We start from the raw sequence: 27,455 nt of genomic DNA, 5'->3' as shown, positions 1-27,455 counted from the left end.
ATCATTCTCTTCCTCCCTTCCTTCCGTTTTGTCTTTCCTTCCATAACTTTTTCCTCCCTCCCTCCTTACCTTCCCTTCCTCCCTCCATTCCCTTCCACCCTTCCATCCATCCATTGTTCTCTTCCTCCCTCCCTCCCCTTTTCCTCCCTCCCTCCTTACCTTCCCTCCCTCCCTTCCCTTTTGTCTTTCCTTCCATATCTTTTTCCTCCCTCCCTCCCTCCTTACCTTCCCTCCCTCCCTCTATTCCCTTTCACCCTTCCATCCATCCATCATTCTCTTCCTCCTTCACTTCCTTCCATTTTGTCTTTCCTTCCTATTCTTTTTCCTCCCTCCCTCCTTTCCTCCCTCTCTCCCTTCCCTCCCTAGCTCCCTCCATTTCCTCCCTAGCTCCCTCCATTCCCTTCCACCTTCCTTCTTTCCTTCTCTTTTTCCTTCCTCCTTTCTTCCTGGGGGATGTTTATCTTGGAGAAGTGAAGTTGGAGAGGGAACATGAGAACCATATTTCAAGATTTCAAAGGATGTCCCATTGAGGAGGAAGCGGGGAGGGGGGAAACTAACTTTCTGCTGCTTTAGAGACCAGGACACAAGGGAGCAATGGGTTCAAATGGAAGGGAAATAAAGTTGACTGAAAAGATTATGAAGAACTTCCTGGAGAGTGCTATAGGCCACCTGGGAGAGTGGTGGACTCTCCTTCTATGGAGGCTTTTCCGCAGAGGCTGTCTATTGAGCGTGCCTTTTTGCATGGCAGGGGGTTGGACTGGATGGCCCTAGAGGGTCTCTTCCAACTCTAGGATTCTATGATTCTATATCAGGAGTAGACAATATGGGTCTGATGGATACACTTGGTCTCAACCGTCCATCATCTCATCCTGACCAAGGCCAACCCTTTTGGGATCCAAATATTTTCCGTCTTTCCTTGACTTTCTGCCTACACAAGGGGAGGAAAAGGCAGGGAGAGGACTTGGGGAGAACCCACTCTTTCCTGGCCCATTCTAGCCCACTATGCATCCCCCAAGTTAGAAAGTTTTCCCATGCCTAGTTTCACTGCATTGAAGTGGATTACACCCTGCCATGTAATACAGATCAAAGCAGTTAATCGGCATTACATGGCAGCGTACAGATGCAGAGATCTGACTCGAGTGTCGCTCCAGTTTTGGTCTGGATCTCAGCATCCTTGGGTGGTGGAACTCTTCACTACTTCTCAAATCCAACGGAGTTAAACACTCTCCTCTTCTTTTGTGATGCTGTAATCTGTGAGGAAAGTGACGCTGATTTCAGAGCCAGTTACTGACATCGTCCTGGTCGGCGTGTAGTTCTGGGTGATGCTCGGGCGGCGTGTGGTGGGGGCCTTGCGCTTACAGCACATCACCTCCTTCTTGAAATGCTGGCGGAAACCCTTGCTGAGCCAATAGAGCGCAAAAGGGTTGACGCAGGAGTTGCTGAAGGCCAAGGCCCGGGAGAAGATGGTGGCCACCAGGTGGAAGGCAGAGGTGTCGATGGAGGCGTGGTACGTGAAGGAGCGGTACAGGTAGAGGATGTGGTTTGGGAGCCAGCAGAGAGCAAACAAGCCGACCAAGACCAGGACTGTTTTGGCAACCCTCTTGCGGGATTCGATCTGGAAAACACATCCATCATCATCAGTGACCCCAACAGTAATGATCTACCCATATTTATTCAAATCTAATGCTCACCTTATTGGGCTAAATTGATGAGGAGATATTGGAAAAATAGATATTTATTTATGCATAAATTATATGTACTTTACAAGCACTGAAATGTATAGAAAAATCAGGTTCTCTCTCTGTATTAGAAAGAATGCCAAAGGAGATCTGTGTCCAAGGCATGGGCAGGAGGGAGGAAAAGGGGGGCATGTTATCTGTACATCCCAGAGAGAGAGAGATTGGTACTAAGTAAGGAGAGCCTATATCTCCTTTCTCCTGACAACTCAAAGTAGGCCCCTTGATTGATGAATATAAGCTGCATGCTTGCTCTTTAGAAAGACACAGAGACATGCCTTTCATGTGTTGAAAGGTAGAATTTAATATTCCTATGATGCTAAAATGACGCAGAGAATGATGTCAATATATGTAGAAGCATGTTCTTTGACTGCAATTGGAGGATATAAAAGCCATAGTCAACACCTATATCGGGGCTCTGGTGCATTTGGACACAACTCCTCACCAGAGTCCCAGCTGGAAATAAGATCCGTGCTTTTGAGACCTCCGGACCGCTCTTTGTTTCTTTTACTCAGACCTCTTCCCTGCCATTTCAAAATGATCTTGCCAGAATCAGGATGTTAATTAGATTCGCATCATACAGTGATCTTAGTGTTGAGCCAAAGCCAAAGGGGAAGCTGCTTCAGGAGCTTCTCTTTGAGGGACCGCATCTCTAATTAAATTGCCATGCTTAATGGATCCTGGGATTTGTAGTTTGGTGAGGTACCAGCATTCTTTTGAAGAGAAGGTGCATGGCCTTATTTATTTATTTACCTTATTTATATACCGCCTTTCTCTACCGCGAGGGGGATTCAAGGTGGCTTACGATCGGACCTCCATGGTGCCTTAAAGCATGTCACATCAGCTAAAACATTATAACAACTAAAATGATCAAGGGTCTGGAGAACAAGCCCTTAAATAGCTGGGCATGTTTAGCCTGAAGAAGAGAAGGCTGAGAGGAGATATGATAGCAATGTATAAATATGTGAGAGGAAGTCACAGAGAGGAGGGAGCAAGCTTGTTCTCTGCTTCCTTTAAGCCACTCTTCATAGGGCTTGTTCTCCAGACCCTTGATCATTTTAGTCGCCCTCCTCTGGACACATTCCAGCTTGTCAATATCTTTCTTCAATTGTGGTGCCCAGAATTGGACACAATATTCCAGGTGTGGTCTAACCAAAGCAGAATAGAGGGGTAGCATTACTTCCCTGGATCTAGACACTATGCTCCTCTTGATGCAGGCCAAAATCCCATTGGCTTTTTTTGCTGCCACATCACATTGTTGGCTCATGTTTAACTTGTTGTCCACGAGGACTCCAAGATCTTTTTTACACGTACTGCTCTTGAGCCAGTTATTGTCCCCCATTCTGTATCTTTGCATTTGTTTTTTTCTGCCTAAGTGGAGTATCTTGCATTTGTCCCTGTTGAACTTCATTTTGTTAGTTTTGTCCCATCTCTCTAATCTGTCAAGATCATTTTGTATCCTGCTCCTGTCTTCTGGAGTATTGGCTATCCCTCCCAATTTGGTGTCTTCTGCAAACTTGATGATCATGCCTTCTAACCCTTCATCTAAGTTGTGCTGTCACACGCTGAGCCTATAGCAATTGGCTTTTGAACAGGACGTGCTCTTTGTGCCCAGCGGGAAGCCAGGGTGCCTCGAGTGAGAGGCCCTAAGGATTTTCCTATACAGAGTCTTTAAAAGCTTGAAAAGCTTAACAAAGTCCTTTATTATTGCTTAGGTCTTCAACAAAACAATCAAATTCTTCTCAGATCTTCAACAGGTCAAACAAATACTTCAAGGCTTTGAATCAACTGGTGGCTTTCTTAATCTTGTCCACAAGGGACAGGCAACTGGCTTTTGTGAACTGTTTCTTTTCTTTAAGAGGAAAACCCTTTTTAACCCTCCTTGGGCGATCTACTTTCTAAACTTTGCTAGTGTGGGCTCTACTCCCGGCTCCAAAATGCTTCTTGGGTCCCGAGTAGACCTACCAGTCAAGGCTTTGTAGATTCTCCAGATGGAGTCCTTTGGAACTGTTTTCCCCCGGAATTTCATAAGAAACAAAGCTTCTCTACAGGTGGAGCTGATTCACATCCTGTAGCTAAGCTTTCAACTATAAGACTGAGCTAAAATGGCTCCCTTTCCTTCCTGAACCCTGGGGAAAGGGGCGGAACTACAAAACCCAACAATGATAGGCAGGTGGCTGCAAATCAAGGGAAGCCACCTTACTGCAAAATGCATGGAACTTTTGAATACACGCAAATACTCAAAGAAAGAAAAGGAAGTTGGAGCTCCTGGTACAGCCGTACCCGCACATCAGTCATTAATAAAGATCCTGAACAGGACCGGGCCCAGGACAGAACCCTGTTTGTGGCCCTCCGCTCGTCACTTCTTTCCAGGATGAAGAGGAAGCATTGGGGAGAATCACCCTCTGGGTTCGCCCATTTAACCAATTCCAGATCCACCTCACCGAAGTTTTGTCCAGCCCATATTAGACTAGTTTGTTTGCCAGAAGGTCATGGGGGACCTTGTCGAAGGCCTTACTGAAATCCAGGTACGCCACATCCACGGCATTCCCCGCATCTACCCAGCTTGTAACTCTATCGAAAAAAGAGATCAGATGAGTCTGGCAGGACTTGTTTTTGATAAACCCGTGTTGACTATTAGCGATGACCGCATTTGTTTCTAATGCATTCATAGTTGGTTTGGCTACAGCAGATTAGCCCAGTTACCAGCTTTGGAAAACATATGTTCTCCTCGAACCTTATCAGTAAAGAAACACAGCTGGGTGGAGTCTGCCTTTGCTAAGCTGGAGGTTCATTCCTGCCACTAAGAAAAAAAAGTCTTGTTGATGCAGAAGGAAGCCAAACACACAGTTTACCATTCAGAAAGCTGAGCAGAGTTTGGAAATCTTACCCATTTTTGATTGAACTACAACTTCCTCATTGGGCTTTCAAATGCCTTTAGGTTGGGCTTCTCCTTAATGATGAGAATGAGTTATGGATCAGGATAGACAGTTTGTCCCAATGGACATGGTTCCTAATTTTACATCCAATTTTCTCACTGGGATGATTGACATGGTTGGGAAAGGATTAGAGCAGGGGTCCTCAAAGTTTTTAAACAGAGGACCAGGTCACAGTCCCTCAAACTGTTGGAGGGATGGGTTATAATTTGAAAAAACCATGAATTAATTCCTAGGCACACTGCACATATCTTATTTGTAGTGCAAAAAAATAAAAAAAATAAAAAAAATACAATAATTTAAATGAATAACAATTTTAAGAAATATAATTTAACTGATTCACGAGGCCATAAAAATCTCCAGGAAGTATGCAAAGAATGAGGAAGTACTTCATCAGTGTCACAAACGGATGGTGAAGCAACAGCTCCCCTGGTGGCCAGAAGTTGGAATGTTAAATAGCCTCTGAGTGTCTGTCTATATATGTTGTGTGTCTATGACATTGAATGTTTGCCATGTATAGGTACATTGAAATCCGCCCTGAGTTGCCTGTGGGGTGAGAAGGATGGAATACAAATACTGAAAATAAATAATAAATGAATAATAAATAAACTTATTAGTATTTAAATGGGAAATGCGGTCCTACTTTTGGCTGATGAGATAGGGTTGTTGTTGTTGTTGTTGTTGTGTACTTTCAAGTAGTTTCAGACTTAGGTTGACCCTGAGCGAGGGCCAGGTAAATGACCTTGGAGGGCCGTATCTGGCCCCCGGGCCTTAGTTTGAGGACCCCTGGTCTAGAGCTTCCAGAGACCCAAAAGTCTCTCTTGGGTTCAATTACCCCTTAGAATTCGTGCAATTTGACACCACTTTAACTGATATAATTCAATTCTCTGGAATCGTAGATGTTATAGATGGCATAATACAAAAAAAAAATGGATGAGTAAATAAATGGTCGATCGTAAACCGGATCGGGGTATAGGGTGGCAACCTGTGCTGGATGGGGTTACACTCCCCCTGAAGTCACAGGTCCGCAGTTTGGGTGTCCTCTTGGACTTATCACTTACGCTTGAAGCTCAGGCGTCGGTGGTGGCCGGGAGGGCTTTTGCACAACTGAGACTCATGCGCCAACTGCGACCATACCTCGTGAAGGCTGATCTGGCCAGGGTGGTCCATGCCTTGGTCACCTCCAGATTGGACTACTGTAATGCGCTCTACGTGGGGCTTCCCTTGAAAACTGCCCGGAAATTCCAATTGGTATAATGGGCAGTGGCCAGGTTGTTAACTGGCGCTCCTTACAGAGAGAGGTCAACCCTCCTGTTTAAGGAGCTCCATTGGCTGCCGTTCATTTTCCGGTCCCAATTCAAGGTAAAGGTGCTTACCTACAAAGCCCTAAACGGTTTGGGACCCGCCTATCTGCGTGACCGCATCTCCGTATACAAACCCACATGATCTCTCTGATAATCTGGAGAGGCCCTGCTCACGATCCCACCTGCGTCGCAAGCACGTTTGGTGGGGACGAGGGACAGGGCCTTCTCTGTGGTGGCCCCCGACTCTGGAACTCTCTCCCCAAGGACATCAGACAAGCCCCAACATTGGCAGTCTTTAGGAAGAGCTTGAAGACGTGGCTGTTCCAGTGTGCCTTCCCAGAATAGGAAACTCCGAGCATCATGTCCCAAATGCACTTTACTAGAGATTTAAGATTGTCTGCACACCGCACCTATCTCCAAAAACCTATCCGTTTCACCTGTCATGTCCAGCATTTTAAAAATGTTATCCATTGCATTTGGCCCAGCCTCAATTTTTAACTGCGTCGTGGTGTTACTGTCTAATGCTTATTGTTATTGTTTTAATGTTTACTAGCGGTCCCCTGCCACGCGTTGCTGTGGCCCAGTCTGTTGATCTGGAAAATAAAGTAGAGAAAGTGTTGGTTTCTAATATATGTAATTTCTTTCTGCTTGTGGGTAAACAGTATTTCTTGCTGTTTCTTTGTCAGTGTTGATGTGGAGATTGTCTGGTTTGACTACTCTGGAACATGCAACATATCATTGTCCTTCTTTAAGGGTCCCTTTCAAATCTATGATACCATATCTGTGTGTGTGTGAATCATATCTATATCTATCTATCTCGATGGCTGGATGGCTCTTTGTCAGGAGGACTTTGATTATGTTTTCTTGCCCTGACGAAGGGAGGTGGATTGCATGGCCTTAAGTATTTTATGTTGATCATGGGGGTTCTGTGTGGGAAGTTTGCCCCATTTCTTTTCGAGAGGGCATTCAATTAATGTGCAACAACGATATGACAATATGGCAAAGAAGATCGGAATGGAACAAGGAATATGAGACTGGTTATGATTCTACTAAGAGACGAAGCGGATTTTTAGTGTTGTCTGTGGTTGTGTATAGTCTATATGTTCTTTGTAAGTTGTCTTCTATATGTATTTGTACACCGCCATGAGTCGCCCGAACGGGCTGAGAATGGCGGTTAATAAGTGCATTAAATAAATAAATAAATAAATAAATAAATAATAAATTTCTGTCGTTTGTGGGTTTCAGAGTGCTCTTTAATTGTAGTGAACTATAAATTCCAGTAATTACAAATCCCAAATGTCAAGGTCTATTTTCCCCAAACTCCATCTGTGTTCATATTTGGGCATATGGAACATTTGTGCCAAGTTTGGTCCAGATCCATCATTGTTTGAGTCCACAGTGCTCTCTGGATGTAGGTGAACTATAATTCCCAAACTCAATGCCCACCAAACCCATCTAGTGTTTTCTGTTGCTCATGGGAGTCCTTTGTGCTAAGTTTGGCCCAATTTCATCATTGGTGGAGTTCAGAATGCTCTTTGATTGTAGGGGAACTATAAATCCCAGCAACTACAACTCCCAAATGACAAAATCATAATTTTTGAGTGATGGTCACTCCTTGTGTTGTGAGACATTTTGGTGCCAAATTTGGTGTGATTTCGTTAATTGGTTCTTTTGTTGTCGAAGGCTTTCATGGCTGGAATCACTAGGTTCTTGTGGGTTTTTTCGGGCTATAGAGCCATGTTCTAGAGGCATTTCTCCTGACGTTTCGCCTGCATCTATGGCAAGCATCCTCAGAGGTTGAGAAGGTCTGTTGGAAGTAGGAAAAATGGGTTTATATATCTGTGGAATGGCTGGGGTGGGGCAAGGAGCTCTTCCCTGCTGCAGTTAGGTGTGAATGTTTAGCTGATCACCTTCATTAGCATTTGAAGGCCTGCCTGAGCCTGGGAAAATCTGTTGCTGGGAGGTGTTAATCTGTGCCTGGTTTTTTCCTCTCTGTTGTTTAGCTGTTATAATTTTTTTAAGGTACTAATTATGCACAGAGCATTTATATGTATATAGATTGCTTTGCTTTATGAGTTTATTTATTGTTGTATTTGTTATGCTGTTGTTGTATTGATGTGTTGGGCCTCCGCCTCTTGTAAGCCACACCGAGTCCTTCGGGAGATGTTAGCGGGGTATAAAGAAAGTTAATAATAAATAATAAATAAATGAACCCAACCCACCTGCTTCCGAGCATGGCCTTGGTCTTCTGCCGGCATGTTGGATGTACTCTGGTACAGCGTTCTGGCAATGAGGAAATAGTAAATGGATATGATGGCCAGCGGGATGATGTAGAATATCAGGAAGCAGACCAGGGAATGAGCTTCTTGCAGGATCCTTTCAGAGACCGGGTAAGGGGCGCAGGTCTCAAAGGAGCTGTTTTTATCCGGAAGGTGGAAAGCATACAGATCGGAGGACACGGCCTCTGGAACGGCCAGCAGCATGGAGACAACCCAGACACAGGTGGCCTTCAAGCAGGTCCTCAGGACGGCATCTGCCCTTTGAAGCTCCAACGGCTTGACAATTGCCTTGTACCTGAGGATCAGAAGTCATGGATTAGAACAGGGACCCTCAAACGTTGTTAACAGAGGGCCAGTTCAGGGTCCTTCAGGCTTTATTGATCTTGTTGCGGGCCTTCAAGTCGTTTCAGACTCAGGGTGACCCAAAGGTAACCCTCACTCTGAGTTTTCTTCTCAGGATTTATTCAAAGGCGGTTTGCTTTTGTCTTCCTCAGAGGTTGGGAGAGTGGGACTTGGCTAAAGACACCCAGTGAGTTCAGAGCCACAGTCCGAGATTCAAACCATTGCAATAAACTTTACGGATTCCTTCCCTCTCTTTTTTCCACCTACCTCTCTCCCTTTTCTCCTTTCCTCTCTTTTTCCAACCTACCTTTCCCCTTTCTTGACTTCCTTCCCTGTTTCCTACCTACACTTTACGGATTCCTTCCCTCTCTTTTTCCTATCTACCTTGCTTCCTTCTTTTTCTCCTTCCCTCTTTTTCCAACCTACCTTTCCCCTTTCTTGACTTCCTTCCCTGTTTCCTACCTACCTTTCTTCTTTTTTCTCCTTCCCTCTCTTTTTCCTACCTACCTTTCTCACTCCCTTTCTTCTCTTCCTTCCCTCTCTGTTTCCTATCTACTTTGCTTCCTTCTTTTTCTCCTTCCCTCTCTTTTTTCCACCTACCTCTCTTCCTTTTCTCCTTTCCTCTCTTTTTCCAACCTACCTTTCCCCTTCCTTGACTTCCTTCCCTGTTTCCTACCTACCTTTCTTCCTGCTTTTTCTCCTTCCCTCTCTTTTTCCTACCTACCTTTCTTTCTCTACATCTTTCTCTACATCTTTTACCTACATCTCTCACACCGAGAAAAGAAAGCTGATCAAAGGCTGTGAAATTCTGGTGGTCTTTCTTCTCTTCCTTCCCTCTCTGTTTCCTATCTACCTTTCTTTCTTCTTTTTCTCCTTCCCTCTCTTTTTTCCACCTACCTCTCTCCCTTTCTTGACTTACCTCTCTGTTTCCTATCTACCTTTCTTCCTTCTTTTTCTCCTTCCCTCTCTTTTTTCCTACCTACCTTTCTCTCTCCCTTTCTTCTCTTCCTTCCCTCTCTCTTTCCTATCTATCTTGCTTCCTTCTTTTTCTCCTTCCTCTTTTTCAAACCTACCTTTCCCCTTTCTTGACATCCTTCCCTGTTTCCTACCTACCTTTCTTCCTTCTTTTTCTCCTTCCCTCTCTTTTTCCTACATACCTTTCTCTCTCCCTTTCTTCTCTTCCTTCCCTCTCTGTTTCCTATCTACCTTGCTTCCTTCTTTTTCTCCTTCCCTCTTTTTCCAACTTAACTTTCTTTCTTTCTTTCTTTCTTTCTTTTTCTTACTTCTATTTCCTACCTTTCTTTCACCTCTCTGTTTCCTTTCTACTTTTCTTTTTCCCTTTCTTTCCTTCCTTCCTTCTGTTTCCTATTTTCTCTCTGTGTTTCCTACCTACCTTTCTTTCTCCCTTTCTTCTCTTTCTTCCCTCTCTCTTTCCTATCTACCTTGCTTCCTTCTTTTTCTCCTTCCCTCTCTTTTTCCTATCTACCTTTCTCTCTCCTTTTCTTCTCTTCCTTCCCTCTCTGTTTCCTATCTACCTTGCTTCCTTCTTTTTCTCCTTCCCTCTTTTTCCAACTTAACTTTCTTTCTTTCTTTCTTTCTTTCTTTCTTTCTTTCTTTTTCTTACTTCTATTTCCTACCTTTCTTTCACCTCTCTTTTTCCTTTCTACTTTTCTTTTTCCCTTTCTTTCTTTCCTTCCTTCCTTCTGTTTCCTATTTTCTCTCTGTGTTTCCTACCTACCTTTCTTTCTCCCTTTCTTCTCTTTCTTCCCTCTCTCTTTCCTATCTACCTTGCTTCCTTCTTTTTCTCCTTCCCTCTCTTTTTCCTATCTACCTTTCTCTCTTCTTTTCTTCTCTTCCTTCCCTCTCTGTTTCCTATCTACCTTGCTTCCTTCTTTTTCTCCTTCCCTCTTTTTCCAACTTAACTTTCTTTCTTTCTTTCTTTCTTTCTTTCTTTCTTTTTCTTACTTCTATTTCCTACCTTTCTTTCACCTCTCTTTTTCCTTTCTACTTTTCTTTTTCCCTTTCTTTCTTTCCTTCCTTCCTTCTGTTTCCTATTTTCTCTCTGTGTTTCCTACCTACCTTTCTTTCTCCCTTTCTTCTCTTTCTTCCCTCTCTCTTTCCTATCTACCTTGCTTCCTTCTTTTTCTCTTTCCCTCTTTTTCCAACATACCTTTCTTTCTTTTTCTTCTATTTCCTACTTTTCTTTCGCCTCTCTGTTTCCTACCTACTCTTCTTTTTCCCTTTCTTCTGTTTCCTACCTTTCTTTCTGTGTTTCCTACCTACCTTTCTTTCTCCCTTTCTTCTGTTTCTTCTCTCTGTGTGTCCTACCTTCTTCCAAGGTCATGTGGCTGACATGACTGCATGGAGCACCGTTACCTTCCCACGGAGTGGTACCTATTGATCTACTTATTTATTTATTTATTTATGTATTTATGTATTTAAAACATTTATATTCCGCCCTTCTCACCCCGAAGGAGACTCAGGGCGGAGCACAGCATATACATGGCAAACATTCAATGCCGGGACACAGATTCACATACAATACATAAACATTTAAAAAATGATCAAAATATTAAAATACACCATAGTCATCCATGTCAAATCATTGGCCTGGTCATCTTTCCTATTGCCGATTTATTGTCCTGTCCTGAAAGCTTGGTCCCACAGCCAAGTCTTTACCATCCTTCTAAAGGACAGGAGGGAGGGGGCCGACCTGATCTCACCAGGAAGGAGTTTCATAGCCGGGGAGCAATCACCAAGAAGGCCTTGTCTCTCGTCCCCACCAATTGTGGGACAGAAAGCAGGGCCTCCTCGGGGGATTTTAATCTCTGCGATGGTACATAGGGGGAGATGCGTTCAGACAGGTAATTTGGGCCGGGGCCGTTAAGGGCTTTATAGGCCAAAGCCAGCACTTTGAATTGTGCCCGGTATTAAACTGGCAGTCAGTGGAGCTGGCATAACATGGGAGTTGTATGCTCCCAGTATGCCGCCCCAGTTATTAACCTGGCTGCCTCTCATTGGACTATTTGAAGCTTCCGAGCAGTCTTCAAGGGCAACCCCACGTAGAGTGTGTTTATTTATTTATTTATTTATTTACTTTATTTGTATACCGCTGTTCTCAGCCCTTAGGCGACTCACAGCGGTTAACAACAAGAACAGCAAAAATTCAATGCTACCATAACACGGTATAAAAAACAGTTAACATCATAACATATTATAGAAAAGTATACAATTAAGAACAATATACAATTAACACCAATAGCCATTCGCTAGCGTCTCATCACTACTACTGTTGCAGTAGTCTATCCTAAATGTGACGAGAGCGTGGACCACCGTGGCCAAGTCTGACTTCCCAAGGTACGGGTGCAGCTGGCGCATGTTTTCAAACTACTTGGTTGGCAGAAGCTGGGGCTAACAGCAGGAGCTCACCCTGCTCCTTTCAGTCAGCAAATTCAGCAGCTCAGTGGTTTAATCTGCTGCACCACCAGGGGCTCCACAAGGATGCTTTTGGTTATGCATCACCAAACTCAGGGAATTTTGTTATCTGTCTATAAACTTTGAATACTGGCTTTGTTGGTCTCGGTCTATTGAGCAGCAGATGGTTTAGTTAATGGAGCTAAAGCTTTTTTTTTAGTTTGACTCCATTATCCCCAAAGAATGAGCTGCAAATGTTTCCAGTCCTTTGCGCTATTCTGCTTCCAAAGTCCATTAATTGCTTTAAGGCACCACTAGATAGCACCAAAATGCAATATAGATCCCTCCTTTCCTTTAGACTGTATTTAAGAGAAAGAGAGGTTTCTTTCTAATCATAAGCATATACAAAGTTAAATTGAATTATTGTGGATTTATGTCTTGCAATTTGGGAACTGAATGAGAATTTTATAAAAGGGATTATCTATCTGTCGGTCTGTCTGTCCACATAATAAAAGATATGTATGTGTGTATGTAGCCGGAGTGTCCGCTTACACCAGCGTTTCTCAACCTGGGAGTCGGGACCCCTGGAGGGGTTGCGAGGGGGTGTCAGAGAGGTCACCAAAGGCCATCAGAAAACACAGTATTTTCTGTTGGTCATAAGGGTTCTTTGTGGGAAGTTTGCCCCAATTCTATTGTTGGTAGGATTCAGAATGCTCTTTGTTTGCAGGTGAACTATAAATCCCAGCAACTACAACTCCCAAATATCAGGGTCTGTTTCCTTCCAAATTTGGTGTCAATTCGTCCAATGGTTTTTGAGTCCTGTTAATCCCATAAACGAACATTCCATTTTTATTTATATAGATTCCTTCCTTCTTCTCCCTTCTTGTCTTATTTCTACCTTCCTTAGCATCTCATTTCTTCCTTCTTCTCCTTCCTTCCTTCTTCCTTCCCTTATCTTCCTATTTCTTCCTTCCTTATTGACTCCTTCCTTCCTTCCTTCCTTCCTTCCTTCCTCATTATCACCTTCTTCCCTTCATTCATTATCTCATTTCGTCCTTCCTTCATCCTCTTATTTCCTTCTATCCTTCCTTTCTTATTATTTATTCCTTCCTTCTTCTCCATTCTTCCTTCTTGTCTTATTTCTACCTTCCTTAGCATCTCATTTCTTCCTTCTTCTCCTTCCTTCCTTCTTCCCTCCGTTATCTTCCTATTTCTTCCTTCCTTATTGTCTCCTTCCTTCCTTCCTCATCATCACCTTCTTCCCTTCATTCAATATCTCATTTCGTCCTTCCTTCGTCCTCTTCCTTTCTTATTGTTTATTCCTTCCTTCTTCTCCTTTCTTCCTTCTTGTCTTATTTCTACCTTCGTTAGCATCTCATTCCTTCCTTCTTCTCCTTCTTTCCTTCTTCTCTCCATTATCTTCCTATTTCTTCCTTCCTTATTGTCTCCTTCCTTCCTTCCTCATCATCACCTCTTCCCTTCATTCATTATCTCATTTTGTCCTTCCTTCGTCCTCTTCCTTCCTTCTATCCTTCCTTTCTTATTATGTATGCCTTCCTTCTCTCTTCTTCCTTCTTGTCTTATTTCTACCTTCCTTCCTTCCTTCCTTCCTTCCTTCTTCTCCTTCCTTCCTTCTTCCCTCCGCAGGGGCGGCTCATCCATTACGCGAAGTAAGCGGTCGCAGAACACTTTTTTTGCCAGGGGCGCAGAGGCGCCTCTGTAAATGCCCCTCGATTGCCACTTGAGGAGCGCCCCCTCAGCTCACAACAGCCCTAGCAGTCCGGGGGGAGCCTCGGCTTTCTTGCCTCGCTGCCGGGTGATCCTCTTCCCAAAGGGGCCGGACTTAGCCTCTCGTTCCTGCTCCACCTGGCCACCAGGTGCGTGAGCAAAGCCGGCACTCAATCGTTCTCCATGTTCGATCCCTTCCCATGACCGGCTCCCATGACTGGCTCCACCTGCCTCCTCTCCTCTCCCCAATCCGTGGGTGGGCCAAGGGGCGGAGCTGCCGCACCTGGCCCGCTTCGGGTCCGGAGGCATGTCTGAAGACCCCAGCGTGCGCACCAAAAGTCACCTCTTCTCCTGACTTTTTCTTCAGCCATTGGGACCAAGAGAGAGAGAGAGAGAGAGAGCCCCTCCGGCTGGAGGTATCTCCCACCTCCGCTCCCTCCTTTGGTTTTGCGCCTACCTTCAGCAAAGGTGGGCATCTCCACCTCTCTCTCTCTCTCTCTCTCTCTCTCTCTCTCTCTCTTGGTCCCAATGGCTGAGGAGAAAGTCAGGAGAAGAGGTGACTTTTGGTGCACACACCGAGGTCTTCAGGCACGCCTCCGGACCCAAAGTGGGCCAGGCAAGGGAGCAAGTGTGGCAAGTGTAGTTACTGGAATGTATAGTTCACCCACAATCAAAGAGCATTCTGAACTCCACCAATGATGGAATTGAACCAAATATGGCACACAGAACTCCCACAACGAACAGAAAATATATATCAATGATTTGGGGGGGGGGGGGCGCCAAAATACTGTTTGCTTACCATTCCGGGCACAATTCAAAGTGCTGGTTTTGACCTACAAAACCCTTTACGGCTCCGGCCCAACGTACCTGTCCGAACGTATCTCCTTCTACGTCCCACCTCGGAGTTTAAGATCTGCTGAGGGGGCCCTGCTCTCGGCCCCACCTTTATCACAAGCGAGACTGGTGGGGACGAGAGACAGGGCCTTCTCGGTGGTGGCCCCTCGCCTGTGGAATTCACTCCCCCGGGAAATTAGGACATCAACATCCCTCCTCTCCTTCAGGAAGATGCTAAAAACCTGGATGTGGGACCAAGCATTCGGGTAAGCTGGCAGATGGACAAAGACAACCAATAATGACCAGAGTAGGAAAGGACATTGACGATGCTAAACGATTTACGGACTTGGATTGGTGAACACTGACCACAAAATGTTTATTGCTGCTAGTGTACTGTCTGATGGTTTTAATCCGTTATAACTGTGATATTATGTGGTAAATTTGTGTATTATATAGTGTATTGTATGTTATAATTGTTAGGCATCGAATTGTGCCTTTTGTAAGCCGCCCTGAGTCCCCCCTAGGGGGTTGAGAAGGGCAGGGTAAAAGCACTCCAAATAAATAAATAAAATAAAATTGAAAATTACCTAGGTCCCTCCGTTATCTTCCTATTTCTTCCTTCCTTATTGTCTCCTTCCTTCCTTCCTTCCTTCCTTCCTTCCTTCCTTCCTTCCTTCCTTCCTTCTTTCTCCTTCTCATTCCTTCCTTCCTATTTTCTTTGCAACCACCCTTATTAAAACCCATGTTTTGAAGCTCTTTGGCTCACCTGTCTGCACTGAGCACCGTCAGAGTGAAGACGGAGACCCCGACGGAGGTGCGCTGGATGAAGGAGAGCATCTTGCAGCCGACCCTCCCAAAGAGCCAGGTCTCCACCATGTAGCAGGCCGCATCCACCGGGACGCAGGTCAGGAGGAGGATCACGTCCCCGAAGGCCAGGCTGGTGATGAAGATGTTGGGCACCGTCTGCATGGATTTGATCTTGAAGAAGACCTTGATGAGGATCAGGTTACCCAGGAGACCCACCGAGATGATGGTGGCATACACCACGTAAATGACACAGAGGATTCCCAAACCAAGGGGGACCTCTTCGAGCCACATTTCGTCCATTGAGTGGTTGCTCTCTCCATGGGGCAAGGGTTCTGTGGCATTTGTCAATTCGTACAAAATTGTATTCGTTGCCACCAATGGAGCCGTAGACATCTTGTCATGGGAGGTGAGCATTAGGTTGCTCCAAAATCCCAAAGCCTCACCTGGCCGCTTTCTATCCAAGTGAGTTAGAAACAGAGATGAGACACTGAGCTCTTTTCTTCTCCCCGAGGAGCCTCGAAGCAGAAGAAGGAGGGATGCACAGAGAGATTCACTACTGAACTGAGTGGGAGGTGGGAACTTTTAAAAAAGGATTTAAATATGCCTTGTGGGGGGAAAAGGAGGAGGAGGAGGGAAGAAAGATGTGTTCCTTTCCCCCTCCCCAGCTGTTACCCTGTCAACCATGCTTTGGTTTTTTGCCTTTGATGGTTCTCCGCGTGTTTTTCAGAGTGAGTCGACTCCTCCTATAAAAAGTGGGGAACGTCTCTGTCGAACATTTGGAGGGAGGGAACATCTTGCTCTCAAAGACGCAGCAGTAAGCATCTTTGAGGGAAAGGAACCATTGTGTTTCATTGCTTGCTGATGCGCAGAGTTTGGAAGCACGTCGTCTATATGCTTCTATGATTCCTCTGTTCTATTTGGGCATCTTTACGACAAGGTTGTAAGGCAGTGTTTCTCAACCTCGGGGGGTCGCGAGAGGGTGTCAGAGGGGTCACCAAAGGCCACCAGAAAACACAGTCCCCCATGTTGTTTAACATCTACATGAAGCCGCTGGGCAAGATCATCCGGAGTTTCGGGGTGCGGTGTCATCTGTACGCAGATGATGTCCAGCTCTGTCACTCCTTCCCACCCGCTACTAAGGAGGCTGTCGAGGTCCTGAACCGGTGCTTGGCCGCTGTGACGGTCTGGATGGGGGCAAACAAATTGAAATTGAATCCAGACAAGACAGAGGTACTCCTGGTCAGTCGCAGGGCCGAACAGGGTATAGGGTTACAGCCTGTGTTAGACGGGGTCACACTCCCCCTGAAGACACAGGTTCGCAGTTTGGGTGTGATCCTGGACTCATCGCTGAGCCTGGATCCCCAGGTTTCGGTGGTGACCAGGGGAGCATTCGCACAGTTAAGACTCGTGCGCCAACTGCGACCGTACCTTGGGAAGTCTGACTTGGCCACGGTAGTCCACGCTCTGGTTACATCCCGCCTTGACTACTGCAACGCTCTCTACGTGGGGTTGCCTTTGAAGACGGCCCGGAAGCTCCAATTAGTCCAACGGGCGGCAGCCATGGTATTAACAGGAGCAGGGCGCAGGGAGCATACAACTCCTCTGCTGTACCAGCTCCACTGGCTACCGATTAGCTACCGAGCCCAATTCAAAGTGCTGGCTTTGACCTTTAAAGCCCTAAACGGTTCTGGCCCTACATACCTATCCGAACGTATCTCGGCCTATCAGCCCACCAGGACCCTAAGATCTTCAGGAGAAGCCCTTCTCTCCATCCCGCCTGCTTCACAAGTGCGGCTTGCGGGAACGAGAGATAGGGCCTTTTCTGTGGTGGCCCCCCGGCTTTGGAATGCCCTCCCTACTGAAATAAGATCAGCCACCTCGCTAATGGCATTTCGGAAAAAACTGAAAACTTGGATGTTCGAGCAAGTTTTCAACTAATTCCGATGTGATGATGTTTTGATCATGGACTAGCAATCAAGGATAACGAATTGGATTACGACTTTAACTATGAGATGTTCCGGTCTGTATTGGTGGCCCAATACTATGTATGTATATGTATGTATTTTTATATTTTATTTTATATTTTTAAAGTGAATATTGTATTTTTAAATATGTTGTAAACCGCAATGAGTCGCCGCACAGGCTGAGATATTAGCGGTATACAAGTGTACTAAATAAATAAATATTTTCTGTTGGTATATTTGTTAGGGCTGGGCGGTTTCGTTTCGTTAATTCGTAATTCGTTAAAAATTCGTTATTTTTTTGTTAACGGAGCTATGACGAACCATTCTGGAGCAACTTAAAAACGAAACGAATTTTTCAAGTCGTTTCGTAAATGCTTCGTATTTCGTTATGTATTCGTTTCGTTATTGGTTTGAGGTCGTTTCGTTATTATTTCCGCATGTCTGGGGCAAGTTTTATAGTTGTTTTTTGTTTAATTAGTGAAAAAAAATTATAATATCACACCAACAGTCAACAACAGAGGGAGAGGGAAGCTTCAGAAGTTTTTTTAGCGTATTGCGCGATCGCGGCCGCCATTAACGAATCGATTCGTTATTGTTTCGTTATTGTTTTGTAATTTTTTTTACCACTTACAAAATTTCGTAAATATCGAACTTTTTTTAAGGAAAATTTCGGAATTCTTTTAAATATCGAAACGCAAAAAACCCCAAAAAACGAATCGATTTTAGAAACAAATTTTTCCGTTGTTACCCAGGCCTAATATTTGTCGTGTCACGGCAACCAGTTAATTGTATTACAATTCTAACCAGTCAATTGTATTCCATTCTGGTCGATCGCAAACCAGACCGGGGTATAGGGTGGCAACCTGTGTTGGACGGGGTTACACTCCCCCTGAAGCCACAGGTCCGCAGCTTGGGAGTCCTCCTGGACTCATCGCTCACGCTTGAGGCTCAGGCGTCGGCGGTGGCCAGGAGGGCTTTTGCACAACTGAGACTTGTGCGCCAGCTGCGCCTGTACCTCGCGAAGGCTGATCTGGCCGGGGTGGTCCATGCCTTAGTCACCTCTAGACTGGATTACTGCAATGCGCTCTACATGGGGCTGCCCTTGAAAACAGCTCGGAAATTCCAACTGGTCCAACGGGCAGCAGCCAGGATGTTAACAGGGGCCCATTACAGAGAGAGGTCAACCCTCCTGTTTAAGGAGCTCCACTGGCTGCCGTTCATTTTCCGAACCCAATTTAAGGTGCAGGTGCTTACCTACAAAGCCCTGAACGGTTTGGGACCACCCTACCTGCGTGACCGCATTGCTATCTACGAACCCACACGCTCACTCCAGGCATCAGGAGAGGCCCTGCTCGTGATCCCGCCCGCGTCACAGGCGCGTTTGGTGGGGACGCGAGACAGGGCCTTCTCTGTGGTGGCCCCCCGCCTCTGGAATGCCCTCCCGAAAGATCTCAGACAGGCCCCTACTTTGGCGGTTTTCAGAAAGAATCTGAAAACCTGGCTGTTCCAACGTGCCTTTTCAGATTAGGAACCCCACTACCAAAGCCCAGAAGCACTTTAGTAGAGCCAAGATCACTGCTCATCGCACACTGCACTTGATTTTAATCCCATATCCCTCCGACACTTCAACACTTTTTAATTCTGTACCCCTACTCCGGCCGGCTCAGTTTTTAATAATTGTCCTGTTGCATTGCTATTGTTTATTGTTTTCTGCTTTAACTGTTTTATTTGCTATGTACTGTATTGTTGTATTGTGTTGGGCTCCGGTCTGCTGTAAGCTGCATCGAATCCCTTGGGAGATGCTAGCAGGGTACAAATAAAGTTATAATAATAATAATAATAATAATAATAATAACAGAACCAAACAAACAGACAGACAAAATACAAAATTTGCAAGCTTGGTAGTTGATTAGATGTCCTTTGACCAGTATCAGGCCACTTGGAGTGCTTCTGGAGTTGCTGCAAGGAGGTCCTCCATTTTGCATGTAGCAGGGCTCAGGTTGCATTGCAGCAGGTGGTCAGTGGTTTACTCTTCTCCACACTCACGTGTCGTGGATTCCACTTTGTGGCCCCATTTCTTGAGGTTGGCTCTGCATCTCGTGGTGCCCGAGCGCAGTCTGTTCAGCGCCTTCCAAGTCGCCCAGTCTTCTGTGTGCCCAGGGGGGAGTCTCTCATTTGGTATCAGCCATTGGTTGAGGTTCTGGCTTTGAGCCTGCCACTTTTGGACTCTCGCTTGCTAAGGTGTTCCAGCGAGTGTCTCTGTAGATCTTAGAAAACTATTTCTTGATTTAAGTCGTTGACGTGCTGGCTGATACCCAAACAGGGGATGAGTTGGAGATGTCTCTGCCTTGGTCCTTTCACTATTGGTTGCTACTTCCCGGCGGATGTCAGGTGGTGCACTACCTGCTAAGCAGTGTAGTTTCTCCAGTGATGTAGGGCACAGACACCCCGTGATAATGCGGCATGTCTCATTAAGAGCCACATCCACTGTTTGAGCGTGGTGAGATGTGTTCCACACTGGGCATGCATACTCAGCAGCAGAGTAGCATAGCGCAAGGGCAGATGTCTTCACTGTATCTGGTTGTGATTCCCAGGTTGCGCCAGTCAGCTTTCGTATGGTATTGTTTCTAGCACACACTTTTTGCTTGATGTTCAGGCAGTGCTTCTTGTAGGTCAGAGCAGTGCTTCTGTTGGTCATGGAGGTTCTGTGTGGGAAGTTTGGCCCAATTCAATCCTTGGTAGAGTTCGAATGCTCTTTGATTGTAGGTGAACTATAAATCCCAGCAACTACAACTCCCAAATGTCAAGGTCTATTTCCCCCAAACTCTACTAGTGTTTACATTTGGGCATACTGAGAATTTGTACCAAGTTTGGTCCAGATCCATCATTGTTTGAGTCCTCAGTTCTTTCTGGGTGTAGGTAAACATCCTGTTTAAGGAGCTCCATTGGCTGCTGTTCATTTTCCAGTCCCAATTCAAGGTGCAGGTGCTTACCTACAAAGCCCTAAATGGTTTGGGACCCACCTACCTGTGTGACCGCATCATAGAATCATAGAATCAAAGAGTTGGAAGAGACCTCATGGACCATCCAGTCCAACCCCATTCTGCCAAGAAGCAGGAATATTGCATTCAAATCACCCCTGACAGATGGCCATCCAGCCTCTGTTTAAAAGCTTCCAAAGAAGGAGCCTCCACCACACTCCGGGGCAGAGAGTTCCACTGCTGAACGGCTCTCACAGTCAGGAAGTTCTTCCTCATGTTCAGATGGAATCTCCTTTCTTGTAGTTTGAAGCCATTGTTTCGTGTCCTAGTCTCCAGGGAAGCAGAAAACAAGCTTGCTCCCTCCTTCCTGTGGCTTCCTCTCACATATTTATACATGGCTATCATGTCTCCTCTCAGCCTTCTCTTCTTCAGGCTAAATATGCCCAGCTCCTTAAGCCACTCCTCATAGGGCTTGTTCTCCAGACCCTTGATCATTTTAGTCGCCCTCCTCTGGACACATTCCAGCTTCTGAACATCTCTCTTGAATTGTGGTGCCCAGAATTGGCCACAATATTCCAGGTGTGGTCTAACCAAGGCAGAAGAGAGGGGGAGCATGACTTCCCTAGATCTAGACACTTTTTTTGCTGCTGCATCACAATGTTGGCTCATGTTTAACTTGTAGTCCACAAGGACTCCAAGATCTTTTTCTCCTCTCGAGTCACACAAAAGATGACTTTCTTTTTGTGAGAAGACTGAGGCAAAGAAGGCGTTAAATAGTTGTGCCTTTTCTCTATCCCCTGTCAGCCTTGCCCCATCTTCTCCTCGAAGAGGCCCTATCACCTCCTTGTTCTTCCTTTTTCTACTGACATAAGAAAAGAAGCCTTTTGTATTCTTTTTAATGTCCCTGGCAAGCCTGAGCTCATTTTGTGCTTTAGCCTTGCGAACCTTTTTTCCTACAGGAGTTGGCTATTTGTTTGAATTTTTCTTTGGTGGTTTCTCCCTTTTTTCACTTCTTGTGCATGTCTCTTTTGTGTCTTAGCACCGTTAGAAGTTCTTTGGACATCCATTCTGGCTTCTATGCACTTGTCCTATTTTTTCTCTTTGTTGGCACTGTTTGCAATTGAGCCTTGGGTATTTCACTCTTGAAAAACTCCCATCCATCAGTAACTCCTTTGTCTTTTAGTATCTGTGTCCACGGAATGCCGCTCAGTATTTCCTTCATTTTTTGGAAGTCAGCTTCCCTAAAGTCCAGAATGCAGGTTTGACTTGTCTTAGTTTTAGCCTTCCTTTGTATCTCAAACAGCAGGAGCACATGGTCACTTGTCCCTAAGGATCCAACCACTTCAACTGCATCGATCAGGTCCTCCACATTTGTTAGGATGAGATCGAGAGTAGCTGATCCCCTTGTTGCCTCTTCTGCCTTCTGGCTGTTGTCCCCCTCCTCCAGTGGACCTAGTTTAAAGTGTGCCTAATGAGGTTTGTGAGTCTGTGAGTAAAAAGGTGTTTTCCTACTTGTGTGAGATGTACCCCATCTCTTGCTAGTAGGCCATCCTCCTGGAAAAGTAGATCATGATCGAGGAAGCCAAAGCGTTCCTCCTGAAACCATTTTCTAAGCCATTTATTGACTTGTACTATTTTTCTGACCCTTGTAGCTCTTTACAACTGGGAGGAGGGATGAAAAGACCACGTGTACCTTACATTGTTTTAGCTTTGTTAATGAGGTACACAGAATACACTTTCTACTGAAATTCTTTCTAAAAACAAGATGCACCAGATAGCACTTTCTGTTGCATAGAGTTGTACTGGAAGCCCTAGAAATGCCCAGAGCAGGCATATTTTGTCAGATATAGATAAATGAAACAGTGGATATGGGGACTGTATCAGTGTAATGTAAACTTTCTCCCACCCCTCCAAGATCCACTGACATTGGATCGGGATTGTGTCGCAGCTGGCTGAGTGTCAGCTGCATTAAGATCACTCTGCCCAAAAAGGTCATGATTTCAAAGCCAGCCTGGGTTGGAGTGGGTTTCCAAACAATTGTGTGTAGCCTGTTGTCGACCTTTGCAACCCGAAAGACAGTTGCATCTGTCAAGTAGGAAAATAAGGTACCACCTTAAAGTGTGGGGATGCTAAATTAACTGATTTAAGAGGCCATAAAGAAGACTCCAGCAAAGCATTCCAGCGGGGAAGCATGCGGGGAATGCGGAAGTGCTTCATCAGCGTCGCAGATGGACGAGGAAAGCGACAGCTCCCCTGGCGACCAGAAAAAGATAAAGAGCCTCTGTATATATGAATGATAAAAAGTATTGTGTAGTAACCCTGTTCTAATCCAGCAGGTATATCTTGGCAAAGGATGCTTCTCCCTTTGCTTTCCAGAGAACTTGGTGGAAACTTCACCTTGTCCCTGAACACATCTGTGCACCATCTTTTGGCTGCCATTCAGCTTGGGATGAATAGTTGAGCATGAATTCTCCCAACAGCAATTCACAGAAAGCCTGCCAACTGGCAGCGACACTGAACGCATGAGTGGGAAGGTGTTATCTCTTCCCAGGATCGATCTTCTCGTGGAAGAAAACAAGACTAATCCACTGATCCTTGGTCTTGATGGGAGAAGAGCATTTCTCCAAACCTTAGGTAGGAATTTAGGAATTCCGCCCCTGCAGATGACATTTTCCTTCTGTCTCCTACTTTTTATCATTGCATAAAATGAGGCATGCACACTTAGAACTCTTAAATTGTCTGTATTCACCCTTTGCAAACGTTGCCTGCCCCTCTACTTTGGATGCCGAGACTGCATTTTCTCTTCAAATTTCTGATTTCAACTATCCTGATATATGCTGGAGGGAAAAACTCGGCCAAGAGTACAAAGTCCAACAAATTCCTCACTTGCCTTGCAGACAATTTTATGGTCATAAAATCATAGAACCAAAGAGTTGGAAGAGACCTCATGGGCCACCCAGTCCAACCCCCTGCCAAGAAGCAGGAATATTGCATTCAAATCACCCCTGACAGATGGCCATCCAGCCTCTGTTTAAAAGCTTCCAAAGAAGGAGCCTCCACCACACTCCAGGGCAGAGAGTTCCACTGCTGAACGGCTCTCACAGGCAGGAAGTTCTTCCTCATGAGCTTTGAGATGGCTGAACAGAAGCTTTCCGAAGCTCTAGGTGCTCTTACTGCCTATTACAGGGAAAACCAACTGATCCCTAATTCGTCTTAAACACAGACATGTGCTTTTCACCTCAAGAACAAGCAAGCATCCTGAGCTCTGAGGATGACCTGGGAAGGAATCCCACTGGAGCATTGCAGAGCACCCAAATACCTAGAAGTCACTCTGGACCGTTCTCTGACCTACAAGAAGCACTGCCTGAACATCAAGCAAAAAGTGGGTGCTAGAAACTACATCATACGAAAGCTGACTGGCACAACCTGGGGATCACAACCAGATACAGTGAAGACATCTGCCCTTGCGCTGTGCTACTCTGCTGCTGAGTATGCATGCCCAGTGTGGAACACATCTCACCACACTAAAACAGTGGATGTGGCTCTTAATGAGACATGCCGCATTATCACGGGGTGTCTGCCCCCTACACCACTGGAGAAATTACACTGTCTGGTCGGTATTGCACCACCTGACATCCGCCGGGAAGTAGCAGCCAATAGTGAAAGGACCAAGGCAGTGACATCTCCAGCTCATCCCTTGTTTGGGTATCAGCCAGCACGTCAACGATTTAAATCAAGAAATAGTTTACCAATCTTGAACCAGTCTGTTGTTCCATGGTCAGTTCTTGCTGTTGCTACTTAGTCCTTATACAGAGAGAGATGAGGTGATTTGGTATGCCCATACCACCAAGAACTCCTCCCCTGTTTGGGTATCAGCCAGCACGTCAACAACTTAAGTCTAGAAATAGTTTTCTAAGATCTGCAGAGAGACTTGCTGGAACACCTCAGCAAGCGAGAGTCCAAAAGTGGCAGGCTCAAAGCCAGAACCTCAACCAATGGCTGATACCCAATGAGAGACTCCCCCCTGGGCACACAGAGGACTGGGCGACTTGGAAGGCGCTGAACAGACTGCGCTCTGGCACCACAAGATGCAGAGCCAACCTTCAGAAATGGGGCTACAAAGTGGAATCCTTGACATGCGAGTGTGGAGAGGAGCAAACCACTGACCACCTGAGCCCTGCCACATGCACAATGGAGGACCTCCTTGTGGCAACACCAGAAGCACTCCAAGTGGCCAGATACTGGTCAAAGGATATTTAATCAACTACCAAACTCACAAATTTTGTATTTTGTCTGTTTGTTTGCTTTGTTCTGTTAGAAATGTAATATAATTGACTGGTTGCCCTGACATGACAAATAAAAATTACGGTTCTGATGCCTATGCCATAAAACCATCTTTTTAATGGGGTCATTATATATTCAGGTGCTTGGCTGAAGGCAATCTTCAGCGAGGAACATTTTCTCTTTTAGTTTGCAGTCAAAAAGGTAAACATGTCATTACTGGGAGTTTGGAACATCTCCAGAGCCATACAATCTGCATCGTAATAAACATGTTTTCGTGCGCCGCTGTGATTCCCATCGTAATTCTCCGAATGCAAAATGTGCCCTCCCACCTCATGACTTTTCAACGTGTTGAAGTTGGTTCCCCCCATTTGGGATGATCAGCAAATGACTCACAAGTTCAAGAAGTGTAATTGCTCCCTCTTTTGCTTTCCGCTTCTCTCCGACTCCCAAATCCCTCCCTGGACCACCACTTCTCCAGTGTCTCCGGATAATCAGTGACAAGATGTCAGCTTCAAGACAGAATGAACAAAAAAACACCGGATGGAGAGATATTACCTGTGCTTTATCAGAAAATTACATCCCTTCATTCCAGCTGACAACCAGAACAATGCCACTTTTGAAGCAAAAATAAGACATACTTGAGTTGTAAACGCAGGTCACGAGAGCTGTTAGGCAGAAGATGGAAAATGGGAGTAAAGCACATATCTTATTTTGCTGTGTGGAAGGGCCCTTCGAGGGAGGGGGTTCTTCCTAGCCCTCTTTAGGCAGTAATTCCAGGAGCAGAGAATGGGAAATCTTCCTATTTCTAGTCTAAACAAAATCTGGCTACCAGTATTAAACAAAACTCTAAAATTATAACTGTAAATAAAGAACAACACTCAAACACAGGGGAACTCCAGACAAGAAACAATCAGGGCCAGCTAATCACCTCTCAACAAAGGATTCTCCCTAAAAACTGTCAGGCTATGAAATGGCAATCAAGGTGGCCAATTGAAACATTCATGCCTACCTCCAACAGACAAGAGTTCTTTCTCCCACCCTGGATCTTCCACAATTTTCCTGGTTAAAGGTTTTCCTTTGACATGAAGTCCAGTCGTGTCTGACTCTGTGGTGCTCATCTACATTTCTAAGTAGAAGAGCCGGTGTTGTCCATAGACACCTCCAAGGTCATGTGGCCAGCATGACTGCATGTAGCGCCGGGGCAGCCTCCCTTGACTGGCTCACCCTGTCCATCAGGCCTGATGGATAGTGTGAGCCTGCCAAGGGAGGAGCAGGCCCGCGCGGCCTACTTGTGAGTAAAGCACCTCGCGAGGTGCTTTACTCATAAGTAGACCACGCGGAGCAGCCTCCCTTAGCTGGCTCACACTGTCCATCAGGCCTGACGGATAGCATGAGCCTGCCAAGAGGGGAGCAGGCCCGCGCGGCCTACTTGTGAGTAGACCACGCGGAGCAGCCTCCCTTAGCTGGCTCACACTGTCCATCAGGCCTGACGGATAGCATGAGCCTGCCAAGGGGGGAGCAGGCCCACGCGGCCTACTTGCGAGTAAAGCACTTTACGACGTGCTTTACTCGCGAGTAGACCACGCAGAGCAGCCTCCCTTGGCTGGCTCACGCTGTCCATCGGGCCCCATGGACAGCGTGAGCCAGCCAACGGAGGGGCACTGTGGGGGGGGGCGCTCCTCCTCCGCGGGCCGGATCAGGGCCCTTGGCGGGCCGGAAGTGGCCCACAGGCCATAGTTTGGGGACCCCTGCTCTATGAGATACTTATGTTTTATTGTAAAGTTCATTCTATTGTTTATTGTTATATGTATACTCCAAGGCTTTCTTAGTTAAGTCCTCAATGGACTGGTACCTGACTTTGATTAACTGTACTTTCTCTGTAAGAAAAAAACCCTTTTTAACCTCTCCTAGGCTGTCTATTATCGGTGTGGGTCCTACTACCGATTCCAAATGCGTCTGGGTATCGAGTAGACCTACCAGTCAAGGCTTGAAGATATTTCAGCTGGAGTTCTGTGGATCTGTAGTACTGTCCTCCCTCAGAGAATTCTTTGAAACTTCAGGGCTGTTTTCCCTCTGATTGCTGTGAGGCTGAGAGGCTGTGAGACCTTTTCCTCTATTTAAAAGCTTCCAAAGAAGGAGCCTCCACCACACTCCGGGGCAGAGAGTTCCACTGCTGAATGGCTCTCACAGTCAGGAAGTTCCCCCTCATGTTCAGATGGAATCTCCTTTCTTGTAGTTTGAAGCCATTGTTCCATTGCGTCCTAGTCTCCAGGGCAGCAGAAAAAAAGCTTGCTCCCTCCTCCCTGTGACTTCCTCTCACATATTTATACATGGCTATCATATCTCCTCTCAGCCTTCTCTTCTTCAGGCTAAACATGCCCAGCTCCTTAAGCCACTCCTCATAGGGCTTGTTCTCCAGACCCTTGATCATTTGAGTCACCCTCCCCTGGACACATTCCAGGCAGTTTGTCATTATCTCTCTTAAATTGTGGTGCCCAGAATTGGACACAATATTCCAGGTGTGGTCTAACCAAAGGAGAATAGAGGGGTAGCATTACTTCCCTGGATCTAGACACTATGCTCCTATTGATGCAGGCCAAAATCCCATTGGCTTTTTTTGCTGCTAATCACATTGTTGGCTCATGTTTAACTTGTTGTCCACAAGGACTCCAAGATCTTTTTCACACGTCCTGCTCTTGAGCCAGGCATTGTCCCCCATTTTGTATCTTTGCGTTTCGTTTTTTCTGCCTAAGTAGAGTATCTTGCATTTATCCCTGTTGAACTTCATTTTGTTAGTTTTGGCCAATCATCTCTGTAATCTGTCAAGATCGTTTTGAATCCGGCTC

General features: G+C 45.7%; 1 protein-coding gene across 1 annotated transcript; it reads right to left on the bottom strand.

Moving 5' to 3' along the window:
- Positions 1-565: 565 nt before the first annotated feature.
- BRS3 (bombesin receptor subtype 3) lies at positions 566-15,883 on the bottom strand. Its single transcript, XM_060756554.2, has 3 exons — positions 15,340-15,883; positions 8,199-8,550; positions 566-1,615 (listed from the first exon to the last, which is right to left on the bottom strand). Exons 1-3 carry the CDS (start codon positions 15,792-15,794, stop codon positions 1,217-1,219), a joined length of 1,206 nt encoding a protein of 401 aa, XP_060612537.2. The 5' UTR covers positions 15,795-15,883; the 3' UTR covers positions 566-1,216.
- Between the last annotated feature and the right edge of the window lie 11,572 nt (positions 15,884-27,455).

Source organism: Anolis sagrei, chromosome 10, assembly GCF_037176765.1.
Source record: "Anolis sagrei isolate rAnoSag1 chromosome 10, rAnoSag1.mat, whole genome shotgun sequence".
Taxonomy (NCBI): Eukaryota; Metazoa; Chordata; class Lepidosauria; order Squamata; family Dactyloidae; genus Anolis; species Anolis sagrei.
This window is presented reverse-complemented; position numbering and strand designations above follow the sequence as displayed.

What these genes read in the sequence shown, in the direction of transcription:
- BRS3 (XM_060756554.2), bottom strand. Translation starts at nt 15,794, where the DNA reads ATGCTCACCTCCCATGACAAGATGTCTACGGCTCCATTGGTGGCAACG. An exon ending in ACGGTGCTCAGTGCAGACAG is followed by an intron (nt 8,551 to 15,339) that starts GTGAGCCAAAGA and finishes TCTGATCCTCAG; the next exon opens with GTACAAGGCAATTGTCAAGC. An exon ending in AAGGCCATGCTCGGAAGCAG is followed by an intron (nt 1,616 to 8,198) that starts GTGGGTTGGGTT and finishes TGTGTTTTCCAG; the next exon opens with ATCGAATCCCGCAAGAGGGT.